Source organism: Sus scrofa, chromosome 7 (assembly GCF_054392235.1).
Source record: "Sus scrofa isolate SSC_HxYL_T2T_F1_AM1 chromosome 7, Sscrofa_HxYL_maternal_Yorkshire_Landrace_v2.0, whole genome shotgun sequence".
In the NCBI taxonomy this organism is placed as follows: domain Eukaryota; kingdom Metazoa; phylum Chordata; class Mammalia; order Artiodactyla; family Suidae; genus Sus; species Sus scrofa.
The window spans coordinates 88,261,426-88,289,156 of record NC_139389.1 but is presented as its reverse complement, the minus strand read 5'-3'; the positions used below and the strand labels follow the sequence as shown (position 1 = coordinate 88,289,156).

Below are 27,731 nucleotides of genomic sequence, written 5' to 3'. Positions count from 1 at the left end.
TCTCTAAGTAGTCTGTTAACATTTGTATCATTAACCTTCTACATAATGTGTCTTTTTTTCTCCGGTTGCCTTCAAGATTTTTTTTTTTTTTTTGGTATTAAGTTTTGTGAAATTTTATAATAATGATTAGGGAATTTTTTGTTGTTGTTTTGTTCTTTAGCATATCCTGTTTGGTTTTACTGAGCTTTTTGAGTTTGAAAATTTGTCTTTCCACATATTGGGAAAGGTTTTAATCACCTTCCTCAAAAATTTTTTCTATACTAATCTATGTCTTCTCTTCCTCTAGGACTTCAAGAAAGGAATGTTAGACCTTTTCATTTTGTTCCCAGGTCTCTGAGAATCTGTTCATTTCCTTTTGAATCTTTTTAATCTCTGTCCATTAGAGTGTATGTGTTTAATCTTTGTTCTTAAGAGTAGATTATTTCCATTGGTTTATCTTCAAGCTCACTATCTCTTTCTTTTGTCATTTTCATCTGCTGTAGATCCCACTCCACAAATTTTCATTTCAAATATTGTATTTCGAAGTTCTAAAATTTCCATATAACTCTTGTTTATAGGTTTATATCTCTGCTCAGATCATTTATATTTCTATTCATCATTACTTTACCTCATAAATTGTAGTATTAATGCTTGCTTTAAAGTATCTGTCTGCCAGTTCCAGCATTTTGGTAATATTGGTGTTGACATCTATTAATTATATTTTCCCTTGAATATTGATCACTCTTTCTTGATTGCTATATGTCAATTAATTTAAGATTTAGATCTCAGGTATTTTGAATACTATTTTGTGAAATTCTGGCCTGTTCAGATCCTCTGGAGAATTTTTTGTTGCTGTTTGCCTCTTTTAGTAGGCAACAAATAAGTTTCTGACCACAAGTTCTATTGCACTCCTGTTAGTAGTAGTTCCAACAACAGTTGTGTTTCAAAGCCTTTGCTATGCTGCTTTGAGTCTACCCCACACATGTAACACTCATTAGGTAGTCTAAAATTTTTGATAATAGTTGAAATAAATAACTTCTAAAAGGTCCTATATACTTCTCTGCATCTTTTTCACATGTGCACAGCTAAAGAACCACTCGCAGATGTGTGCTGTTGCAAACACTAAATTAGGGAATTTTTCTCCAGGTTTCTCATCTCTAAGAGTCTTCCATATATTCTTATACTTGCAGGGCCCCTTTTCAGCATCATCCGACTAGAAATCTGGGGTTTCTTTTGGAGTTTCAGCTGCCTGAATTCTACTGAGCTGTAGCTCATTAACTGTCTTTGGGATAATGTGGCAAAAAAAAGAGAAAGAAAATAATTATGGGAATTTCCTTCACACTTTTTAAACAATCAGAGGGCTCCTCTATCATCTTCTTTTTTTGTTAAGTTTTACTCCCATACCTCTGCAACAATGAGTCCCCTGGAATAGGGCAAAGAAAACAGAAAAGAAAAATATGTATGTCTCTTACATTCTCTAACTTACAGGGAACACTGTCCCCAATTCCCTAGCCAGAGGTTTAGTTTTCTCTTAGATTTTTTTATGCCTGTATAATGAAAGCATAGCTTTGAATGTGGGGCCTGTTCCCATGCAAAAGTTATAAGAAATACAGAGAAATGATAAAAACAAAAATTTTAAAAAGAACATCTAATTCTGGACTGCTTCTTAAAGTTTTGATTCCCTTCTGCAATTTTTCAGTAATTTTGTTTTTCTTCCCTAACATAGTTTTTATATTTTTTAAATTGTTTAGATGTAACTAATGGAAAGAATAGGGTACTGGGCTTATGACATTTGGCAAGCACTGAAAATTCACAATGGATTTTTACAAGGCACTACAAAATTTCTTAAAGTTTTTACTTTGTGTATTTGAGTCGTATCTCTCTCCAGTTATAACTCCTCTTGACTATACAGATTGAAGTGCTTCCATGCATTTGTAGAAATAAATCCAGGTAGAGAATAAATACAATGCCAAAAATAGAGAGAAAGCAAAAGAATAATTTTAGAGAACAGATAAAAGAAAGAACAAATTACTGGTTCATGGTTATGCCTATATATGTGAACAAAAGGAAACCAGTTGACATCATTAATTTAGGCTTTCAAAATTCTTCCCAGCAGGGTCTACATTACGAATATATAATACATTGAGTGACCATGGGACAGTTATCTTAGGGAAAAAGTAGGAAGAAAAGAGGCAGGAAGACAGACTTCAATGAAACAGGAGATATTAGCATTCTTCTAGTCTGGAATAAGATTGTTTTTAACTATTTGAGAAAGAATTTGAACAGAAAATTTTCCTGATAAACATAAATATATCCTCAAAATTATAAAGAGACAGTTGGCAAAATAAGCCTGAAGAAATTGGTTGAAATATAACCAAAGGAAGGAGAAATAGAGCCATTATTGGTATATATGGAGATTATCAATATCAAGTGAATAATGAGCATCTTAGTTACCTGGAAGGACATATTATGAGTAAATATATGGATAAATTGAAACAATAAAAACTTATACTCAAGAGAAAGAGGAAGCAAAGAAACTAGCTAGAACAAAATGACTATAATTACTACATATAAATGCAACCCAAAGTAAATAAGTTTTGAATTAAGTTTTATCTAAACCTTCATACTTTCAGGTGGAAATAGCTTTCTTAAAAAGTGTGGTTAGCATTTACATTAACTGCTAATGCACTAAAAAAGCTAATTCTAAACTTTAAGATACAGGTGATATGATGATAAGGATAAAGTCCTTATAAAATTACTTATGATATCTTTCTAAAAATCACTAATGGTCTGAAAGTTCTCTTCACTGCTGCCTTCATCTCCTCATTCTTGAATGTGTAGATGACTGGATTTAAAAAAGGAGTGAGAACTGCATCAAAAATAGCAAGAAATTTATCCATTTGTGAATTTGGGTGTGGCCATGTATAGACAAACATGGTTGGACCAAAGAACAAAAGTACCACAGTGACGTGAGCTGACAAAGTGGAGAGAGCCCTGGATGAACCACCTGAGGAGTGTTTCCAAACCGTAAACAGGATGAAGATGTAGGAGATGAGGAGTGTGAAGAAGCAACCGACACAGATAAACCCACTATTGACAGTGATCATGAACTGCAATCTCTAAGTATCCGTACAGGCCAGTCTGAGGAGCTGAGGAAGGTCACCGTAAAAGCTATCTAATACATTAGGGCCACAGAAGGGTAAATTAACAACAAATGCTAACTGGAACAGTGAGTGGCTGACACCAAGGGCCCAGGCAGCAGCCAGAAACAAAAGGCACATTCGTGGGCTCATGATGGTCTGGTAGTGGAGAGGCTTACATATGGCAACATATCAGTCAAAGGCCATGGCGATGAGCAGCACCATCTCCACACCCCCAACAACATAGATGAAGAAGATCTGAGCAATGCAGCCTCCAAAGGAGATGACTTTACACTTTCTGAAAAGGTCGTAGATCATCTTGGGTGAGGTGACAGAGCAGGCACCCAAGTCAATGCAGGAGAGACCGGCCAGTAGGAAGTACATGGGGGAATGTAAGTGAGGATCAGTGGTCACAGAAAACACAATGAGGATGTTTCCAGTCATGCTTGCCAAATAGAACACAGAGGAGAACACCAGGAGGAGAAGCTGGATCTCCCATGAATCAGTGAGTCCCAGAAACACAAACTCAGACACAACTGAGTGATTCCATCTATCCATTGGTCCAACCAAAAGGGCTGCTGCTAAAATAATAGAACTAAAAAAATGAGAAATAAATTGTGATTATAAGAGATATTAGTGGTATTAATTACAGGCACATCTTGATGACATTGTGGGTTTGGTGCAAACAGCTGCTGTAAAGTGACTATAACAAAATAACAAGACAAATTAATTTTTTGGTTTTCTAGTGCACATGAAAATTATGTTTACAGTATACTGTAGTCTATTAAGTGTGCAATAGCATTCTGTTGAAAAACAGTTAATAAAACTTAATTTAATTTTATTGCTAAAAAATGCTAACCATCATCTGAGCTTTCAGTGAGTCATAGTAATAACATTAAAAAAATCACTGATTATAAATAACCATAAAAAATATTATAATAATTAAAGAGTTTCAAATGTTGTGATAGTTACAAAAATACAACATAGATACACTGAGTAAATGCTGTAGGGAAAATTGCATTGTCAGACTTGCTCAATGCACTGTTGCCACAAGCCTTCAATTTGTGAAAAATGCAGTATCTGTGAATTGCAATAAAGTGAAGCACAGTAATATGAGGTAGGCTTGTATTTATACTGCATTATTACATTACATATGACAACCACCTGATAATACAATTATTCACACTTACTAAATATTCATGATAATGATGCTGCTGATGATGATGAAGACAGAAGCATAACTCAAGAGACCATATTATTCAACATTCATTTATGATAAAAACTATCAACAGTGAGCACAGAGGGAACATATCTCAACATAATAAAGGTCATCTATGACAAACCCACTGCTAACATAACAGTCAATGGTGAAAAGCTGAATGCTTCTCCTCTAAGATCAGGAACAAGACAAGGATACCTACTATTTTATTATTTATTCAACATAGTGTGGGAAATCCTAGCCACAGCAATCAGAAAAGAAAACAAAAATTACAAAGAATCCAAATTGGAAGGAAAGAAGTAAACTGCCAGTATTTGAAGGTGGCATGAAATGATATTAATGAAAATCTATAGGATCCATCAAAAATAATTAGAATAAATAGATTCAGTAATTTGAAGGATATGAAATCAGCAAATCTGTCACATTTCTATATAGTAATACCAAACTATCAAAAAGATAATTTTTTTAAAATAACACTTATAATTGCATCAAGAATAAAATACCTAGGAATGAATTTAACCAAGAAATTGAGAAACCTTTATATTGAGAATTACATGGTACTCACATATACCAGGCACAAAACTAGCTTCAACAAATGTAAGAGTTTGAAATTATTTCAAGTAACTTCTCTGACCAAAATGGCATGAAACTAGAAATCAATCACAGGAAAAGAAATCAGAGAATCCTGACTACATGGAGACTAAACAACATGCTACTAAAAAAACCAATGGATCAAAGAGGAAATCAAAAAATATCTCAAGACAAATGATAATGAAGACACAAGCATTCAAAATCTATGGGATGCTGCAAAAGCAGTACTTAGAGGGACATTCATGGTGATACAACCCTTCCACAAAATAGAAGAAATATCTCAAATTGACAACTTAACCCATGATCTAAATGAATTATAAAAAGAAAAACAAACAGAACCTAAGGTCAGCAGAAGGAAGGAAATCATAAAGACTGGAGAGGAAATCAATAAAAAAAAAAAAAAGAAAGAAAAAGAAAATCAATAAAACAAAGAGCTGGTTCCTTGAAAAGGTAAACAAAATTGAACAAACTTCTGGCCAAACTCACTCTCCTCAAGAAGAGGAGAGAAACAACCCCAATAAACAAAATAAGAAATGAAAAAGGAGAAATTTCAATGGATTCTGCAAAAATACAAAAGACCATAAGAGAATACAATGAACAATATATGCCAACAAATCTGACAACCTAGAAGAAATGGACAACTTCCTAGAGACTTACACTCCACCAAAACTGGATCAAGAAGAAAGAGATCAACTGAACAGACTGATTACTAGAAATAAAAACCGAATATGAAACAAAAACATTTCCTATAAATAAAAGTCCAGGGCCAGATGGCTTCACAGGCAAATTCTACTAAACATAGAGAGAAGAACTTATACCTATCCTCCTCTTAAACTTTTCCAAAAGGTTGAAGAAAAAGGAATACTTCCAATGACACATAAAGCCACAATCACCCTAATACCAAAACCAGACAAAGATACCACCAAAAAAGAAAATTATAGGCCAATATGTCTGATGAATATAGATGCAAAAATTCTCAACAAAATTTTAGCCAACAATATATAAAAAAGATCATACACCATGACCAAGTAGAAATAATCCTAAGTTTATAAGGATGATTCAACATATGCAAATCAATCAATGTCACACACCACATTAACAAAAGAAAAGTCAAAAACCACATGATCATCTCAATAGATGTAGAAAAAGCATTTGACAAAATCTAACAGCCATTCATGATAAAAACTCTTACCAAAGGGGATATAGAGGGAACATACATTAACATAATTAAAGCCAGCAGAATAGCAGGACACAAGATTAACATTCAAAAATCAGTTGTATTTCTGTATACTAACAATGAAATATTAGAAGAGGAATATAAAAATACAATACCTTCTAAAATCACACCCCAAAAATTAAATACCTAGGAATAAAACTGACCAACTGACCAAGGAGGTGAAAGAGTTATATGCTGAGAACTATAAAACATTAATCAAGGAAATTAAAGAGGATTCAAAGAAATGGAAACATATTCCATGCTCCTGGGTTGGAAGAATTAATATCATAAAAAATGGCCATACTACCCAAAGCAATCTACAGATTCAATGGAATCCCTATCTAATTACCCATGACATTTTTCACAGAACAAGAACAAACAATTCAAAAATTTATACGGAACCATAAAGACCCAGAATTGCCAAAGCAATCCTGAGAGAGAAAAAAACCAAGCAGGAGGTATAACTCTTCCAGACTTCAGGCAGCATTATAAAGCCACAGTAATCAAGACAGAGTTTTTGTACAAAAACAGACATACAGACCAATGCAACAGAATAGAGAATGCAGAAATAAAACCAGACACCTGTGGTCAATTAATCTTTGACAAAGGATTATAAGAATATAATAGTGGGAAAAAGAGGCTTTTCAGCAAGTGGAACTGGGAAAACTGGACAGCCACATGTAAATCAATGAAACTGGAACACATCCTTACACCATGCACAAAAATAAACTCAAAATGGCTTACAGACTTAAACATAAGACAAGACACCAGAGTTCCCGTTGTGGCAGAGTGGTTAACGAATCTGACTAGGAACATGAGGCTGCAGGTTGAATCCCTGGCCTTGCTCAGTGGGTTAAGGATCCCGCATTGCTGTGAGCTGTGGTGTAGGTTGCAGACATGGCTCGGATCCTGCATTGCTGTGGCTCTGGCATAGGCCAGCAGCTACAGCTCTGATTGGACCCCTAGTCTGGGAACCTCCATAAGCCTCGGGAGTGGCCCTAGAAAAGAAAAAAAAATAAAATAAAAATTTAAAAAAAAGACAAGACACCATAAAACTTCTAGAAGGGAAAATAGGCAAAACGTTCCCTGACATCAACCATACAAATGTTTTCTTATGTCTCCCAAGGCAAAAACAAAAACAAAAATAAACCAATGGGACTTAATCAAACTAACAAGCTTTTGCACAGCAAAGGGAAGGGTTAAAAAAAAAAAAAAAAAAAAGGACAACCTATGGAAGGGGAGAAAATAGTTTCAAGTGATGCAACTGACAAGGGCTTAATCTCTAAAATATACAACAACTGACCTACTCAACATCAAAAAAAAAAAAAAAAAAAACAACCCCATTGAAAAATAGGCAGAATACCTGAATAGACATTTCTCCAAAAAAAGATATACGGATGGCCAATGAGCACATGAAAAATTGCTCCACATCACTAAATATTAGAGAAATGCAAATCAAAACTACTATGAAGTACCACCTCACCCTTGACAAAATGGCCATCATTAACAAGTCAACAAAACAACAAATGATGGAGAGGGTGTGGAGAAAAGGGTATCCTCCTACACTCTCAGTGGAATTGTAAATTGGTACAACCACTATGGAAAACAGTATGGAGATACCTTAGAAACCTAAATAGAGAACTGCAGTATGAACCAGCAGTCCTACTCTTCACCACATGTCCAGACAAAGCTTTCATTGAAAAAGATACATGCTCTCCTATGTTCACTGTAGCACTACTCACAATAGTCAAGACATGGAAAACAATCTAAATGTTTATCAACAGATGAATGGATTAAGAAGATGTGGTATAGAGACACAATGGAATGCTACTCAGCCATAAAACAGAACAAAATAATGCCATTTGCAGCAACATGAGTGGAATTAGAGATTCTCCTACTAAGTGAAGTAAATCAGAAAGAGAAAGACAAATACCATATGATATCACTTCTATCTGGAATCTAATATACAGCACAAATGAATCTTTCCACAGAAAAGAAACTCATGGACATGGAGAACAGACTTGTGGTTGTCAGAGGGATGGAGAATGAGTGGAATGGACCAATACTTTGGAGTTAATAGATGCAAACTTTGCATTTGGAGTGGATAGGCAATGAGATCCTACTGTACAGCACAGGGAACTATATCTAGTTAATTGTGATGGAACATGATGGAGGATAATGTGAGAAAAAGAGTGTGTGTGTGTGTGCGTGTGTGTGTGTGCGTGTGTGTGACTGGGTCACTTTGCTGTATAGCAGAAATTTACAGAACAGCAGCTACAGCTCTGATTGGACCTGTAGTCTGGGAACCTCCATAAGCCTCGGGAGTGGCCCTAGAAAAAATGGAAAAAATAAAAATCTTAAATAAATAAAGTATTCGATAATCTCTTTTATTGTAACCTGCTCTGATATTTGATATCATCGTGATTATTCTGTCTGAAATCCATGTAAGTAAGGTGTATCTCCAAGATCATTTGTCCTTTTAAGATTTGAGCCCATTTTGAAATGAAGAAAATGTTCCTGGAGAGCACCAGAACTATCTCCTTGGCTTGATCACCTGCACCTAAAGCTGATACTAAAGAATTTGTGCCTTTAAAGTTTTGAGTATGTTTATGTGTTTGTGAGAAGTCATGGGGAGGGTGGAGAATAATCCATTGCTCTGTGTCCAAATACCCACCATAAAGAATTTCCAGCAGAGGGTGAGCTCCTGTAGTTTCATTCCTTTAGAAGATGTTAGGATGCAGAATAGATTTAATGACATTCTTCTTCTTTTGCAGACACAGCTCCAGATATTTGAAGAAGCTTTCAAAAAATATACATGTGAAATTAATGCTCTCATCTGTCCTAAAATATCCCTCTGCCCCCAAACTCACAGATGCTTTCACTGCGATCTGCCCCCAATTCTGGCTCAACATTACTGAGTTGAGTCTCTCCACAGTCAACTTAATCAAATGACTTTGTTGTCACTTCTACAGCCTACAGCCCATAGTCTCAAGATACACACTTTTTACAGGCACAAGCTCTTCACTTATCAGAAATGTGTGGGCCTAGGCCAGGAAACAGGGAACAATACTGTTCATTGTGGATGAGGACCTGTGGGATGAAATGTGTGTAAGAATGACCAAAGCATTGGAAAAAGAACCAGAAATATTCAGCAAGTGATGAGAAAACATGAAGACTTCCATGTGGAGAAGCATAAGCACCAGTGGATTCACATCAATACTTTGATCTAAGAGATGGCCTGGTCCAGAGTGACCATTATTCAGATGAAAAAAAATCTAAGATTCAGAAATGTAAAATGAATTGCTCAGTTTATAGAACTGGGTACTAGAAACATGGTATCTGGATTCCTGATTCAGAAATTATAAGTCGTGTAGAATAATCTAAGAAAGATAAGGAAATAATAAAAATAAAAAATGTGATTCTCTAATTTAAAACACACCAAATACCAGCATTTAAACAAACAACCTATTACATGCACTAAATTATTTTTCATGACAACAGAAACTAAATACCAAAAGAGTGACCAATTAAATGTCAGAGGAAAACTATGTACAGAAATGAGATTATTCATTGCTGCCATACTTTGTGAGCTCATCCTTCTTATTTTGGTGCTCATTTGGAAGGATACAACAGTAAAATATTTGAAAGAATATTACACACTATAATTATCTGCCTCTCTATGTTTTACTATCACACTATAATTTCTGCCTCTCTATGTTTTACTATCCTCTAAAGTCAATAAAAATTCTCCAGGGAGTTCCTCTCATGGCTCAGCAGTTAATGAATCCAGCTAGTATCCATGAGGATGCGGGTTCAACCCCTGTCCTTGCTCAGTGGGTTAAGGAGGTGGCGTTGCTGTGACCTGTGGTGTAGGTTGCAGATGCGGCTCAGATCCAGCATTGCCATGGCTGTGGTATAGGCTGGCAGCTATAGCTCCAATCCGACCCCCAGCCTGGAAACCTCCACATGCTCTAGGTGTGGCCCTAAAAAAAAAAAAAAAAAAAAAAAAAAATCTCCATTATTTCATAAAGCCTTTCTTGACAGTTTCAGGTGATAAATGGTCTGAGATTTTTTTTTTCTAACTTCCGTAAGTCACAAACTCACTAATCCACTGGAAAGACATAAACTGCACATATAATAAGTAAAATATAAAGCAATATGCTTATTGCCATACAAACAGTAGAGAAAATTATTTGTTGAATGAGTTGGGGGGGACAATGAAAATTCAAAGGAAGGACCAGTATTATCTAGTGAAGTCAAGAATTTCAGCAAGAGGAAGGAATGTGATCTGTCCTTTTATATATGAATGCTAAACACTTTCATCTGTAATCTGTGGAGTCTTTTGCTATTAACCATAATGCTTTAAAACTTTCATTTGCGTATCAGGTTTGAAATTTTATAACCAGGTTGAAAAGTAAGTATATACTTCCAGAATGGTAGTTTGGAGAATAAACCCTCCACACTTCAGAAGCCATGACTCCAATGCACTCCTCTCTCTACACCATCTTTTCATATAGATGCCACATGCAAAGAAAAATATCTCTCATCTCAAAATTGACAGCAACCACAACTAATAGCCTCTATCCAGGGGCATACCATCCTAACAACACATCTTGCTTGGGATAAGAGGAACTTTTCTCTACATCTGACACTCAATCTCATGAAGCTTGGCAATATTCTGAGAGGTAGAAAGGAAAGGGGTCAAAGAAAGTAGTAATAACAAATGAAAACAGAGAAAGACACAAAGAAAGGGGAAATCAGAAGAAATATGCACTATAATAAAAGGAAGAGAGAGAGAAAAGGGGGAACATACAAGGACATACTGAGGGAGAAAACTCAGAAGAGTTCAGATCAAAGATCCAACCCCCACCTCTAATCAAAAGATTCAGTTTGAAAAGCCAAATTTCTTCAGTACCTGCCTAGCCAGGTTCACACAATTTCTGTGAATATCACACATAATAATGAATGTAAAGACTGTGTTTTACAATGCAATGCAAACATAAATCACAACTGCTACCCTGACTGAGAGGCTTACAGCAGAGCTATAAGTAGCTTGGATTTTGAAGTCTATCAGGGCTGTCTTCAAATCCAAACTCCACTACTCATTTGTAATGTGAGTATGGAAAAGTTACTCAACCTCTCCAAGCCTGTTCCCTCATTTGTAAAGGGAGAGAACAATATCTTCCTTGCAGGGTATGGTGGGAACTAGGTGATATGCTATGCCTAACAAATACCTAGTGCATACCTACCTTAATAGCAAGGGCACAGTAAGTGGTGCCTAAGAGACAACAAGGACTATTTGTAAGGTAATGTCCTTATATATGTAAGCATATGTCCTCTGTAAGGACATATAAGCTATATATCCCAGTTCTATGTTCCACATACTAAAAAATCTTTAATTCAGAATTTATTAATCTAAGATAATTAAGTGGAGTTGGTGTCATTAGGTTTCCTGGTGTCCAGGCAGCTTGAAGGTCTTCATTAGGAATACTTTGCAAGAACGATCTTACTCCTAGGTGGAGACACAGGGCTTGTTCTGTGAGAAGTTTGTTTTCTGACAAGTAGTAAATCAGTCTGTTACACTTCCCCAACACTCTTCTCCCTATAGCCAAAACCATGGATAAATTCTAATTAAAAACTACTACACCTCAGATAAAACTGAACATTTGCATATGAATGAGGGAGGGGATGCTTCATGGAGTTTTTAAAGGATGTGTTTAACCAGATAAAAATTCATATAAACTTGTTTAGGAAGAGGAAGCAAACCCACAAATGCCTGTCTCTCAGGAAATGAGAATTTTCCTCCCAAACTCTCATTTTTTTCAAGATCCATTTAGCATACTTTAGTCAGAGCTGTTGGCAACACAAGTGGAAAACACAAAAACAATTTACACATGTCAAAAAATCAGTCACAGATGTAAATAGCAACTGAGGCCAATGTAGTCCTAATTCTTTTATTCTTGTTCTAAGATGGCTTCTTATTTGGTTTTATTAATGAAAATTTATTTATTGAATAGATAGTCTGTGCCCATTGCTTAGAAAGACAATGTCTAACTAACCTTTTAAATAAATCTAAAAGGCACAGTAAGATGAATGTTACAGACTTAGTAACACCGAGTAAAGTAGGAGAAGCCTACAGCTGTGGTGATCAGAAAAGACAAAGTGGAAAAGGTAGCACTGAGAAGAGCTTTTGTAATAGTAAATATTATACTATATACAGAGAAAGTTTGAAGAATTATTTCAAGAAGATGGTACAAAATGAGAAATGAAAGGTAAATTTAAGGCACTCTGGGATAATGGTAAAGAATGAAGGTTGCCTGGAGAATGGAAATTGTTTAAGACAACAGTCAAAACTAAGACGAGAAAGTTGAGACTAGTTTTACTTGACCTCAGTCTCTAACTTGAGATGGTTGAGTACAGTTAATAAATAAAGGGGTGCAAAGACTTAGGAGGAAGGAATCAATGATGAGATCCAAGTTTGAGGAAAATGATTTATTTGTTAGTGTGATAGATAAACTGGACAGAAGGGGGGGGGAAGAGAAGTAACCCAATAAAAGAGACTGCTGTAATGGGATCTGATTTGAGAAAAATTTAATCTCATAAAAACCATCTCTATCCTTAGAACATCAAAACCTTTGTTTTCTGATTTTCTCACTATTTTTACCCTCTCACCTACCTGTTTTGCCAAGGGAACTAAGAGATCTCCTAAAGATTCAAATATGATCTCCACAAAAAAATCAACCAGATCCTATTCAGGATCCTTACACACACACACATACACACGCACACACGCGCACACACACACACCTCTGTGTATAAACAATGTCAATGTAAGAGTAGAAGCTAATTATGACCCTAGAGGGCAGTGACCAAGCGATGCTGCCAAGACTGAAATTACTTGGCCTGGGGAGTTATTGCCTATGATAATTTTGGTTTTTCCCAGTGTAGCCATGCAAAGAAGCTGTTGCTGAGGAAATAAAAGGTTTGTAATTTTCTTATGATAAAGTGAACTTCTGCCATCTTCTAGAAGTACTTTAACTATTTATTTTATGGTGACCGAATATGCATTCCCCAGCAAAATTTAAAGTGATCATTTCCATTTTCAAATATTTTATATAATTCCAATAGTACATATTCATCTTAAGAACATGAAAAATACAGAAAAGTATTTTTAAAACCTTGAGAACAGAAATTTTGAGCATTCCTCTAACATCACTAATTGTTAGAGAAATGCAAATCAACATTACAATGAGGTATCATCTCACACAGATCAGAATGGCCATCATCCCAAAGTCTACAAATAATATGTAGTTCCTGTCATGGCTTAGCAGTTAACGAATCCAACTAGGAACCATGAGGTTGAGGGTTCAATCCCTGGCCTCATTCAGTGGGTTAAGGATCCACGTTGCCGTGAGCTGTGATGTGAGCTGTGGCTCTGGCGTAGGCTGGCAGCTACAGCTCCGATTAGACTCCTAGCCTGGGAACCTCCATATGCCACGTGTGTGGCCCTAGAAAAGACAAAAAAAAAAAGTATACAAATAATAAATATTGGAGAAGGCATTAAGAAAAGAGAACCCTCCTACTCTGTTGAGAATGTAAACTGGTAAAACCACTATGGAAAACAGTTTGAAGGATCCTTAAAAAACTAAAAATAGAACTACCATATGATCCAGTAATCCCACTCTTGGGTATTTATCTGGAGAAAACACAATTCAAAGAGATACATGCACCTCAGTGTTCACATATATGTATGTATACACATACATATACATGTATTGGAATGTTACCGAGCCATAAAAATGAAATAACGCCATTTGTAGGAACATGGATGGACCTAAATTTTATCATACTAAGTGAAGTAAGTAGGACAGAGAAAGACAAATATATATCACTTGTATGTACAATCTAAAAAATAATTTATTTACAAGATATAAATAGACTAACAGACTCACAGGAAACACTTACAGTTAAAAAAAGGAAGGAGTATGAATAAATTAAGAGTTTTGGATTAAAATATACACAGTACTATATATAAAATAGATAATCCAACAAGGACCTAATATATGACACAGACAGCTATACTCAGTATCTTGAAATAACCTATAATGGAAGAGAATATAAAAAAAGAATATATATAGTATGTATTTATATACATATATGTATGCACGTGTGTAACTGAATCACATTGCTATACACCTGAAACTAACACATTATAAATCAAGTATATTAAAATAATTTTTAGAAAGAAATTTTGATAATTCTTTTAAAATATTTTAAAATGTGAAAATAAAGTGATTTTGGAAATCAGTTCTTTTGCATATTATTGTATTGAATTCTCAGAACAACTTTGCAGAGTAATTACTGCTTTCAGAGCATAATTTCAATCTATGCATTAAACCAAATCATGTAACTAATAAACTTTAGTTTCATTTTTTTTTTTTTTACTTCTAGATTTTTTTTTATAATTTTTTTTTTTATTTTCCCACTGTACAGCAAGGGGGTCAGGTTATCCTTACATGTATACATTACAATTACATTTTTTCCCCACCCTTTCTTCTGCTATAACATGAGTCTCTAGACAAAGTTCTCAATGCTATTCAGCAGGATCTCCTTGTAAATCTATTCTAAGTTGTGTCTGATAAGCCCAAGCTCCCGATCCCTCCCACTCCCTCCTCCTCCCATCAGGCAGCCACAAGTCTCTTCTCCAAGTCCATGATTTTCTTTTCTGAGGAGATGTTCATTTGTGCTGGATATTAGATTCCAGTAATAAGTGATATCATATGGTATTTGTCTTTGTCTTTCTGGCTCATTTCACTCATTATGAGATTCTCTAGTTCCATCCATGTTGCTGCAAATGGCATTACGTCATTCTTTTTTTATGGCTGAGTAGTATTCCATTGTGTATATATACCACTTCTTCCAAATCCAATCATCTGTCGATGGACATTTGGGTTGTTTCCATGTCCTGGCTATTGTGAATAGTGCTGCAATGAACATGCGGGTGCACGTGTCTCTTTTAAGTAGAGTTTTGTCCGGATAGATGCCCAAGAGTGGGATTGCAGGGTCATGTGGAAGTTCTATGTATAGATTTCTAAGGTCTCTCCAAACTGTTCTCCATAGTGGCTGTACCAGTTTACATTCCCACCAACAGTGCAGGAGGGTTCCCTTCTCTCCACAGCCCCTCCAGCACTTGTTATTTGTGGATTTATTAATGATGGCCATTCTGACTGGTGTGAGGTGATATCTCATGGTAGTTTTGATTTGCATTTCTCTACTAATCAGCGATGTTGAGCATTTTTTCATGTGTTTGTTGGCCATCTGTATATCTTCTTTGGAGAAATGTCTATTCAGGTCTTTTGCCCATTTTTCCATTGATTGATTGGCTTTTCAATATTGTAAAAATGGCTATACTACCCAAAGCAATCTACAGATTCAATGCAATCCCTATCAAATGACCCATGACATTTTTCACAGAACTAGAACAAACCATCCAAACATTTATATGGAACCACAAAAGACCCAGAATCGCCAAAGCAATCCTGAGAAACAAAAACCAAGCAGGAGGCATTACTCTCCCAGACTTCAAGAAATACTACAAAGCCACAGTCATCAAAACAGTGTGGTACTGGTACCAAAACAGGCAGACAGACCAATGGAACAGAACAGAGAATCCAGAAATAAACCCTGACACCTATGGTCAATTCATCTTTGACAAGGGAGGCAAGAACATAAAATGGGAAAAAGAAAGTCTATTCAGCAAGCATTGCTGGGAAACCTGGACAGCTGCATGCAAAGCAATGAAACTAGAACACACCCTCACACCATGCACCAAAATAAACTCCAAATGGCTGAAAGACTTCAATATACGACAGGACACCATCAAACTCCTAGAAGAAAACATAGGCAAAACACTCTCTGACATCAACATTATGAATATTTTCTCAGGTCAGTCTCCCAAAGCAATAGAAATTAGAGCAAAAATAAACCCATGGGACCTAATCAAACTGAAAAGCTTTGGCACAGCAAAGAAAACCAAAAAGAAAACAAAAAGACAACTTACAGAATGGGAGAAAACAGTTTCAAATGATGCAACGGACAAGGGCTTAATCTCTAGAATATATAAGCAACTTATACAACCCAACAGCAAAAAAGCCAATCAATCAATAGTTTCATTTTTGAACCCAGAACTAAAACATTCTTGTTCTTCTCTATAGCATACCTCCTTGACAAGAGTAAAAATACAATATTGCCCATTTATTTTATCAAGCAAAATCAAAATATCAAGCAAGAGCAATAACCACATAAAGGTAACTAGATGCCAAACCACTTTGAAAATAGGTACAGAACTCTGGCTTAAGATGGCAAAATAAGAAGTTTCTTCTCTTCTTTCTAAGCCAAAGTAATAAAGATCTAACCAAACCCCTACCTCACTCATTATAAGCCTTCACTCTTGCACTCAAAAACCATTCCAGGAGTTCCTGTCATGGCTCAGTGGTTAATGAATCCGACTAGGAGACATGAGGTTGCAGGTTCGATCCCTGGCCTTGCTAAGTGGGTTAAGGATGCGGTGCTGCCGTGAGCTGTGGTGTAGGTTGCAGATGCAGCTCAGATCCTGTGTTGCTGTGGCTCCAACGTAGGCTTGGCAACTGCAGCTCTGATTAAACTCCTAGCCTGGGAACTTAGGTGCAGACCCAGAGAAGGCACAAAGACAAAAACAAAAACAAACAAACAAACAAAAACTACTCCAGCTTTTCCCTCTCTCTTCCACATCATCCATGTTCCCTCTCCATTGTGTCCCTCCCCACAGCTTTTACTATTTGCTACGGCTCCTCTCTTATTAAAATCTTTAAATGCAACCTCCCATTTTGCTATTGTTCTACTTCTCTAAAGACTTTTGCAACAAAATTCCTCAAGAGAGGTATCTCTTGTCTTGGTCCAATTCCTATTCTGTTTTCCCTCAAATCAAAACTTTCCTGGAGTTCCCATCGTGGCTCAGTGCTTAACGAATCTGACTAGGAACCAGGAGGTTGCAGGTTTGATCCCTGGCCTTGCTCAGTGGGTTAAGGATCCAGCGTTGCCGTGAGCTGTGGTGTAGGTCGCAGATGTGGCTTGGATCTGGCATTACTGTGGATGTGATGCAGGCCAGTGGCTACAGCTCCAATCGGACCCCTGGCCTGGGAACCTCCATATGACATGAGTGCGGCCCTGGAAAAAGAAAAAAAAAAAAAAAAACCAAAAAACTTTCCCCTAATACAGCCATTATCACTTGTCATCGGCCCTCTCATGATCTCCTTATCTAAATCAAAAGATGAATTCCATGTCCTCTTCTTTTAACCCAGTTATTTATCCCAATGTTCATACACTATTTCTTCACTTAGATTCCCAGGCATCACAAAGCCCAGGTTTTTCTTCTGCATCACTGAATGCTCTTTCTTAGAAGTCTTAATTAATTATTATTTACTTTCTTTCTGAACTCTTAATGTTTGAGAATGGCAGGGCTCAGGTATTTTATTAATTCCATGTCTTTTTACCCATATTCATACTCTAGTTTATCTCACCTAGTACCACACCTGTAAATAACATCTATATGACAATCTCTTGCTAAGGTATATCAGACTTACTTATTCAGACACCTACTTTACATTTCCATTTGTACATCCAATAAACATCTAGAGATAATGTGTACAATGTGTCTTGCTTTTACCTACTCCTCCATCTTAAGTGATGACAAAACATCCTTCCAGTTGTTTAAGTAAAAACAACTTGGAGTCCTTTCTCTCAAATCCAATCAACTGGAGAATCCTATTAGCTAACTCTTCAAAATCTTACCACTGACATCTTACCATGTACATTGCTACCCAAGGCACTATCTCTTTCTTCCCTTAATTTCTGCAGCTGACTACCAAGTTGTTAATGTGGAGACCACTGCACCACCCTTCCCCAGACTATTCTCAGCAGGACACCAAACATAAAAGTACTTTTTTTTTTTTTAAAGCTTAACAATATTATGTGTCTTGCGGTTGCCAAGGGGGGTGGGGGGAGGGAATGATATGGATTGGGAGCTTGGGGTTAACAGATGCAGACTATTGCCTTTGCAATGAATTAGCAATGAGATCCTGCTGTGTATCACTGGGAACTATGAATAGTCACTTATGACAGATTGATAATGTGAGAAAAAAGAATGTATGCATATATGTGTAACTGGGTCATTATGCTGTACAGTAGGAAAAAATGTATTGGGGAAATAAAAATAAAATAGAATAAAAAATGTTTAAAAAAGTCAGAAACACATGCTCTCTGTTCCCTGTGTGAAAGCATAGCATAAACTGAAAGATCATTTAAAAGCAAGCCACCATCAGAGATCTGTCCAGTTCAATAATCAGCTCTTTTAACTTTCCTCTGTCTTATTCTTGAAATATTTTTAAAGTTATTCTTCAAAAATGTCTCTAAAGAATTTTTGTTTCTGTTTAACCCTAAAGTACAGAAATGAGCATAGTTGCATTAACTATTAAAAGTGGGTTGCTTCCCAAGAAAAAAGAGTGTGTGTATCTATATATATACATATGAGTCACTTTGCTATACAGCAAAATTGACAGAACATTAAATCAAGTATAATAATAAATGAATAAGTAAAAATTGGATTGCTTTTTGTCTTTCTAACATAAAAATAATACAGATTATAATAATATAATCTTTTCACTTGAACACCCTTATATGTGCTTTTATTTTTAATATACTTGATATTGTTCATATAATAAATGTTCTCTTCACAAAAAATTATAAAAATATTTTAAAGTAAATATAGTTAAAAAACAGAAAAAAAATTTAAATATTAGTAATATTATATCATCTCTCTTCGCAGAACACTCCAGTGGTAACCCCACTTCCTCAGAGTAAAAGCCAACTCCTTTACACTATTCTGCAGAACCCCACATGCTTTGGCCTCCCTTTAACTCCTTGAATATTCTCCTACTATTCTCCCACACATTATATGATGATAAAGTCACACTGGGCATCTTGATGTTTCTTGAAAACACCAGCCTTTGTACTGGCTGTACCTCTGACCGGGATGCCCTTCCCCTTGATATCTGCATTGCTAACTCACTCACCTATTTCACAGTTACCATCAAGGGCATCTTCCCAATGATTCTTACCCTAACTATCCTTCTTCGAAGTGCAAACCTTCCCCCAAGTCTGGTGTCTCAGATCCACCTTAACCTACTCTACTATATTACTATGGCACTTATTTCTTTTTTTTAATGTCAATTTTGTTTTATTATTATTTTTAATAGTTATTTCCCGAATACAATTTTTTTCTACAGTACAGCATGGTGACCCAGTTACACATACATGTACACATTCTATTTTCACACATTATCATGCTCCATCATAAGTGACTATACATAGTTCCCAGTGATAAACAGCAGGATCTCATTGCTAATCCATTCCAAAGGCAATAGTTTGTATCTATTAACCCCAAGCTCCCTATCCACCCTACTTCCTCCCCCTCCCCCTTGGCAACCACAAGTCTTTTCTGCAAGTCCATGATTTTCTTTTCTGTGGAAAGGTTCAATTGTGCTGTATATTAGATTCCCAATATAAGCGATATCATATGGTATTTGTCTTTCTCTTTCTGACTTACTTCACTCAGGATGAGAGTCTCTAGTTCCATCCATATTGCTGCAAATGGCATTATTTCGTTCTTTTTTACGGCTGAGTAGTATTCCATCTTACTAATCCAATCATCTGTCGATGGACAGTCTTTTTAACTTACTATAAAACCTACTTGTTTGTTTTGCTTATTACTTATTGTCTGGATAGATCTAGTAGAATATAAGCTTCACAATGGTACAAATTGTTATTTATTTTATTTACTGATGATGCATCCCCAAAGCCTAAAATAATGCCTGGCACCTAGTAGGCACTACATATTTGCTGTATGAGTGAAAAATTGACACACACACACACACACACACACAGAGGAAATGGAAGGTTGGAGGAAGAGGGAGAGAGAGAAAGAATTACTCTTGGGTATCTTGTTTTCATGACTAAATAGGTGATAGTGAAGGAGGATTCAATACTATTTTGAATCTATTCAGTCAAAGGATATATGAGGCATCCAAGAGCAATGTCAGAAGATATATTACACATGGGAAGAGATAAGGATTACATTTTATATAATAAGTTGGTATAAATGGTTAGAAATCAGAAGGGAAATGATTATTCACTAAATGGTACTGAGAAAATTAATAAGCAAATTTGAAAAAGTTAGATCCTCTCCTATTATTTGCACCAAAAAAAAATCCAGATGAATAAAATATTTCAGAAACATATGTCTGTTAAAAAAGTAATAAAGCAAAAAGTCATTTTAAATTAAAAAAAGAAATATATATCCATGAATATTCACTAGATATTGGAATGGAAAAGGACTTCCTAAGAATAAAACTATAAAGTCAAATTTAAAAGCTCCATGGGATTGGAATCACAGAAGTACAACTTTAATGCTGCAGAATACAGTAAGTAAAATTAAAACAACAAACTTGGGGAAGCATTCTGAACACAAATGTGATAATAATGGTGTTAATGTCTTTATCATACATGTGGGATGGGTAAAACAATATGATGGAACTAATATTCCACCTATGAGGATGAAAAGGGGAACACCACATCAACAGTTATTAATTTCTATTTCAATAAGAAAAAATATAATGGACATTTTTTTTTTACCTGACCTGAATCACTTTTCCCCTTTCATTGATGATGTACCCCATCTCATTCATTTGCGAAATGCCCCTTCTGAAATTCATGTAGTTCTCTGGACTTGTCAACCAGATAACCTTTGCCCCTACAACTAGGGTGGGCATGTGTCCAGATGTGATTTATGAGACACTTGGAAACTTTTGTTTTTCTTTTGTTTTAGTTATTTTAAGCTTGTTTTTATTGGATTCTGACACATGTAATTCAAAGAGTTCAAATTAATAATGTGTGAAAAAGCACAAGTATTAAAAAACAAAGAATTTTTTAAAATGTTGTCTTTTTTTCTTTTAAATTCGTAAAGATTTTTTATTAAATGATCAAACCCACTGCTTTGCAATAGATATAGACTACAACTCTTTGGGGAGATAAGAGTTTATTATTATACTTTATTAATTCCAAATATATCAATCTATAAAAGAAGTCATCTGAAATACACACAGAGGTATATGAAAAAACTTTTCAAGGCAGAACAAAAAATTTAAGATAATATTACTTGACCAAAAGAGGAATAACAAATATAATTATGATAATGTCATAAACTGCAATATTACATATGCATTTAAAATGATTTTTTTCTATGATATTTAATATTGTAAGGAAATTCTCAGAAAAAGATAAAGGATAAAAATGTAGAGACTATAAATCCCAATTTTATAGATATATATTTACATTTGGCATAGAAAAACACTAGAAATAAATATACCAAAATATTACTAATAATTATATCCAGATGGTGATTTTATGGGTTATTTTCAGTCTGATCTCTAATTTGCATATAAATCTTACATAATGAGTACATCTTCTATTATTGAAGAAAACATAATATTTTCTTAAAGAAATAACAAGTATTTCACATCAGAAGTAACTGAAAATGTAGTGTCCTTAGAATCTAAGATGTATTTGTCAATACCCTTCTGACTGTAAATGACAGAACCACAACTTATGTAAGATAAGTTAAGAAGTAAATAAGGGCCACTTATAAGACCAAAGCAGTATTGGTAAACTGGTTAAGATGTATGGAGTATGTATTCGGATGTATTCGGATCAGTGATATCTGCAGTCCAGTCGATCTTTGAGAATAAGCATTCATTCTTTTTTTTTTTTTTTTTTTGTCTTTTTGTCTTTTTAGGGCCACACCCACAGCACATGGAGGTTCCCTCCCAGGCTAGGGGTCTAATCAGAGCAGTAGCCACCAGCCTACACCACAGCCACAGCAACACCAGATCCAAGCCGCATGTGCAACCTACACCATGGCTCATGGCACCACAGGATCCCTAGCCCCCTGAGCAAGGCCAGGGATTGAACCCACAACCTCACAGTTCCTACTCAGATTCATTTCCACTATGCCACGATATGAACTCCTAAGCATTCATTCTTTGTTGAAATGGATGTGAACTGAAATTTCTAAATCTGTTGATGGAAATTCCTCACTCCTATAGAAGAGAATATAGTCATATGTAACACAGCTCCCAAAGTAAAATTTAGTTTGCAATGACTCAAATCATTCAAATGCAACAGGAATGGTCATGTCAGCTGAAGGAAAAGGAAGAACCTGGCCTAATTACATGTAGAAATAAGAATGCATCTGTATGTACATAGGGGTTAGACAGCCTGTATGTATAGACAAAACTCAAATGGTAAATTGGTGATAACTAGCCAATATCATCCAGATAAAAGGGCTGGCTTAAGGATCTTATTTTTCCAAATGGGATGACAGGCAAGTCCTAGTGTGACTATATAGGCATTAAGTATCAAAATCTGATATGATTAAATATTTGAATAATCCAGCTAACTCCTCTTGTTATGATTAGCTCTCCACTGATGTTCATATCATTGCTTGACTTCCAGAAATTTCCCTGCAGTGAAAGAATGAGTTACACTTATGTAGAAGTTCAGGCCACTTAAATGATCTTTTGTTGTCAATTAAAAAATTGGCATCTTGAAATAGATAGATGTATATACATATAAAATATGTATAAAATATGTATATATTTCCATCTATTATCGATTTATTTACTGTCAATCAGCATTCCCTTATATAATCCACTCTGACACTGAAAAGACTGATTTTAGAAGTATAGACCATAGTAAATTCATCAAAATAATATCTCCTAAGAGACAAGCATTGGCATTCTCCAGAAGAAACTTTACCACACCACATTCTTCCTCCAACCACAGGCTATAACACAAGTTCTCAGTTAATATTTTTTAAAGAACCGTGTTATTTTAATCTGGGACATCTAAATATTAATACGGTACTTGGAAACTTCTGATATTGAAATAATAGAAATTTAATGTTACTCCAAGTTGGTAAGGAAACCATAATATTTTGGCATTTAAGAAATCCTTCTATAATTAATAAATTGACTACATACTTTCCTCATGGCTACTTTCATTTCTTTGTTCCTGAATGTGTAGATAACTGAATTTTAAAAAGGAGTGAGAACTGCATCAAAAATAGCAAGGAATTTGTCTAGGTGGGATGTGGGATGAGGCCAGATATAAACAAAAATACAAGGACCAAAAAACAAAATCACTACCATGACATGAGTTGACAAAGTGGAGATGGCCTTGAATGAAACACCTGAAGAGTGTTTCCAAACAACGATTAAGATAAAAACATAGGAGATAACGAATATGAAGAATGATCCCAGGGATATAAATCCATTGTTGACTGTGACAATGAACTCTAGCCTGTAGGTATCTGTGCAGGCAAGTTTGATGAACCAAGGAAGGTCACAGTAAAAGCTGTCTAGTATATCTGGGCCACAGAATGGCAGTTTTATAACAAAAGTCAGTTGAACCACAGAATGAGTCAAGCCAATTATCCATGCAGCAACCAGAAGCAAAATACACATTTTTCTGCTCATAATAGTCATATAGTGAAGAGGCTTGCATATGGCAACATATCTATCAAAGGCCATGGCTATGAGAAGCACCATCTCCACACCAGAAATAACATGGATGAAGAAGATTTGAGTGATGCAGCACTGAAGGAAATTACTTTATGCTTTCTGAAAAGATCATATATCATCTTGGGAGAAATGACAGAAGAAACTCCCAGATCAATAAAGGAGAGATTGGCCAACAGAAAGTACATGGGGGAGTGTAAGTGAGGGTCAGAAGTCACAGTAAGTAAAATAAAGGAGTTTCCCATCATGCCAGCCACACAAAAAAAAATGGAGGAGAACAGAAAAAGAAGTTGTCTCTCCCAAGAGTTGGTGAGGCCCAGGAACAGAAACTCTGAAACCATAGAATGATTTGCTCCATCCATTTCTCTATCAGCTGGAATGTTGTACAGATAAAGATAATGAGAAAGAAACTAAAATAAGTGTTAATGATGTTCCATATTATAATGATTGATTACATAAGGATCTCAACACTGAGAAGACTACATATCTTATCAAATCCTTCTCAGGGCCATATCATCACTAAATAAATATGTTACCTGTGGTCACCTAAAGCAGTTGAGTCACTTTCACATACTATATGCCTTTCACCACATCCTCCAGGACATCTACAAACAAGAGGGAAAAACATATATGAAAACATAGTAGATGTACATAGCAAGGATTGGAAGGGGCAGTCCTTGCACAGTGCAATACAAAGAGAAAAAAAAAAGGAAGAGTGGAGATGTCATTTGGCAGAAATCACTGGTTCTACTTTTAATCTGTTCATAAAACAATGCTTTAGCCATTCAAGTTGTCTCACTTCTTAACATCACCTCATCTCTGGCATATAATGCTTTTTGTAATCTATCTTATACCACTACTTATAATCACATTTGCAATTCACACAAAGCCCACAGAGTAAAGGTAAGCATAAGAGAACCAGGCATGGGGCCCAGAGGTGACTCTAGAGAATGACAGGTCCCAGGAAAGGGTCAATGAGATATTCATGGCACAGGGCATCTGCATGGGCACCCAGGAGTACAAGTGAAAGTACTTAGTAGAGTGGTTAGTGGCCAGGACGTGGCCAGGATGTGCAAAGTTGTGTGTACGTGCTATGGGAGGGCTATTATGAGAGGCCAAGGAATTTAAGGAAGCAAATTTGATCCATCTAATGAGATTCTTCACGACCTTTGAGGTTTGTGAATCTTGGTTATAGCTACTGAAGCCCTAAGCTTTTGGAATTTTTTTGGAGATGAAGAAATGCACGCTAATGCCATAGTTGTCATTTAACCATTGTCCCTCTTCTCTCCTTCCCTCCCTCTCCCTTAGCCCCTTTTTTCCTTCTTATCTCATCTCTCTGATTCAAACCTCCAACGTATCTAGAATAAATGCCAAGTCTGACTCTTTCCTGACCTTCACTCTGGGCCATTACATGAACGTCTCTAGTTCTTACCCATTTTTGCAGTTACCATATAAAAAATATATTCTCTTGCCTGTGAGTTAAACACTTCTATATCTCAAGCCCTCCTGCTCCCCTAATATTTAGATATGCTTCTAAAAGGTGAAATGAGTTGAGTAAAAAAATGGGAGGTTGCAACATAAACAATAAAGGGATGGTTAAAAAAAAAAAAAAAAAAAGGTCATAAATATACAAATAGCCACAGACCTAGAACTTTCAGGGCAAGAGAAACCCAGCAATAGGAAAAAAAATGAATCCAAAAGCTATTGCCTTTTAATATGTGTGTTTATATATGTCCACATACATACCTCTGTTGTGCATGATTTGTGAAATTATCGTAAGTCTATTATCTTACAAACTTCATTAGTGATTATACAGACCAAGAGTCTAGGTTTTCTAGTCTATACATATGGCTTTGGATTCCTCACACCAGAAAAATAATAAAGTGAGAAAAGATAAGCTAAACCTATGTCTACTTAATCCAGAACAGGTAGCCACACATGCATGTAGCTAAGAGTAGCCACTAATCACTAGTTCATTATTAAATGAAATTATAAATTGATTTCCTCAGTTGTTCTAGCCACATTTTAAGTATGCAATAGTCACGTATATGTAGTGGTTATGCATTAGATAGTGCAATACAGAACATTTCCAATTACTAATCAGCCTTTAAAGGTAAATAAAAATCCTATTTCCTCCATGAAAATCTCCTTAGTAATTCCATTTTATATTAGTCTCTTCCCTCTCTTATTTCAGAAGTCAGAAAACTTAGATTTTCACTGAAAAATAATAATTTTCCCATTAAAAAAAACACAATATACAGCCTCATAGAAGAAGCTCTAGATGGTTTTTTGTTGGCCAGGAAGGATATAAAAGAATCCACTGGGAAATTCAGAGAAAGCTTTATAGAGGAGAAAGAGCTTCATAAGAGCTTGAAAAAAAATTAGTTGAGAGGAGAGAGGAAGGTATTCTGAGAAGAGTAATAACTGATGCTTCACTTAGGGAACAAATCCTTTGCCACCTATTTCTTCTTTCAATTTTATAGATTGTCTCCCTCTAAATATATTGTAAGTTTGCAGGGAATAATGACCATTTCTTCCAATTTGTATGTTTCCTAAAATACAGAATGAAATAAGCAGCAAAGTTTTCTTGATTGTTTAGTCCATAACACTTCCCAGAAGTAAAGCTATTTTTTTCAGGACCATGACTTTCCACAGTTTCTTTATTTTCTGGCCTAACATATTTTTCCATCAAGTATAAAGGAAGTTTCCAAATTCAAAACTGAGTCTTAACACATTTCCCCATCACTCCCAAGAGAATGTCTGGTGTTCTTGATATGATTTTCCAGTTGTGAAGTAGGGAAGCCTCATGGCAAGGCTTATAAGAGTCCATTATTCAACCTAGAAATTAGTAAGAGCATGTAAAAGGAGAGAGAGAGAAGCAATAGTTCCAAGAGCAGCAGCCAGCATAACAATGAACATACAGTTTCTATTTTCCACCCTTCATCATATATTTAGTCATCTTCCATGCTATTCTTAAAGTCAGAAAAGAAAATACAGGCATTTTTTTGCCATATTTTAAAAGTTTCTGAAATATTTAATGATAGAATTTTAGAGCTGGAAAAAATATACATTATTTATATGGAACATAGTTACTAAGTAATTTCATATATTTGACTTTTATAATGACCTGTTGGATGGATATATCTAATAGTAGGATTATTTTCATTTCTGGATGAGGAATATCAAGTTCAGAGAAGATTAAAAAAAAAAAGCCTTCTGATTCCAAATTCATTGCTAATTGACTACATCATGCATATGGCTGTTAATGATCTAAAACAATTACTACTACTACTATGAATTTTAAAGACGAATACCCTCAAAAAACGTACACCTGAAACTTGCATAATGTTATATGTCAATTATATCTCAATAAAGCTGTAATAAAAGAATCCCATTTTACGTAGAAGAATATTCGATCCTACAGATCCTACATACATAAACGTTTGACACACACTTAAATTAACCAACATCTTATAGGTACCAGTGACAGAGCTAGACTTAAGTCCATATATTATTGCTATAAGTTGAGCAAAAGGGAGAAAGGCTGTTGCTTACCAGACTGGGAAAGAACCAAACATATATGAAGGTTTTTGTTCCAGTGAAAGATTCACCAAAGTCAGGAGGCTATTTATTCATAAAAATCCATAATAAGTGACAGGCAAGAAAGATGCCAGCTAGAGACAAAAATTTGAAAGTCATATAAAATTTGAAGTAATGAGAAAAAAAATCATTTAAAGAATAACATATAAAGAGACAAAAGAAAGTTAATGAAGAAAACATACATGGCCCCAAAAGAACAAATACTTGTATTTCTCACCATCCTTATTATATTACTATTATCACTATTTTTAAATATTATCTACCTTTAAAAAAAACTTTCTGTGCACAACAACAAAAAGTAAAGGAGAAAGGAACAT

General features: G+C 35.4%; 1 protein-coding gene, 1 long non-coding RNA gene and 1 pseudogene across 2 annotated transcripts in view; all 3 read right to left on the bottom strand.

Annotated features, from left to right (window-relative positions):
• Positions 1 to 27,731, bottom strand: part of LOC146401733 (uncharacterized) — a 279,104-nt gene that overhangs the window by 236,533 nt on the left and 14,840 nt on the right. The gene's annotated exons all lie outside the window — the stretch shown is intronic.
• LOC146401734 (olfactory receptor 4F3/4F16/4F29-like) lies at positions 84 to 5,335 on the bottom strand. The gene has a single exon (XM_084970430.1). It carries the CDS (start codon positions 3,675 to 3,677, stop codon positions 3,312 to 3,314), a length of 366 nt encoding a protein of 121 aa, XP_084826556.1. The 5' UTR covers positions 3,678 to 5,335; the 3' UTR covers positions 84 to 3,311.
• LOC100151929 (olfactory receptor 4F21-like) lies at positions 23,239 to 24,176 on the bottom strand (annotated as a pseudogene).

What these genes read in the sequence shown, in the direction of transcription:
- LOC146401734 (XM_084970430.1), bottom strand. Translation starts at nt 3,677, where the DNA reads ATGGATAGATGGAATCACTCAGTTGTGTCTGAGTTTGTGTTTCTGGGA.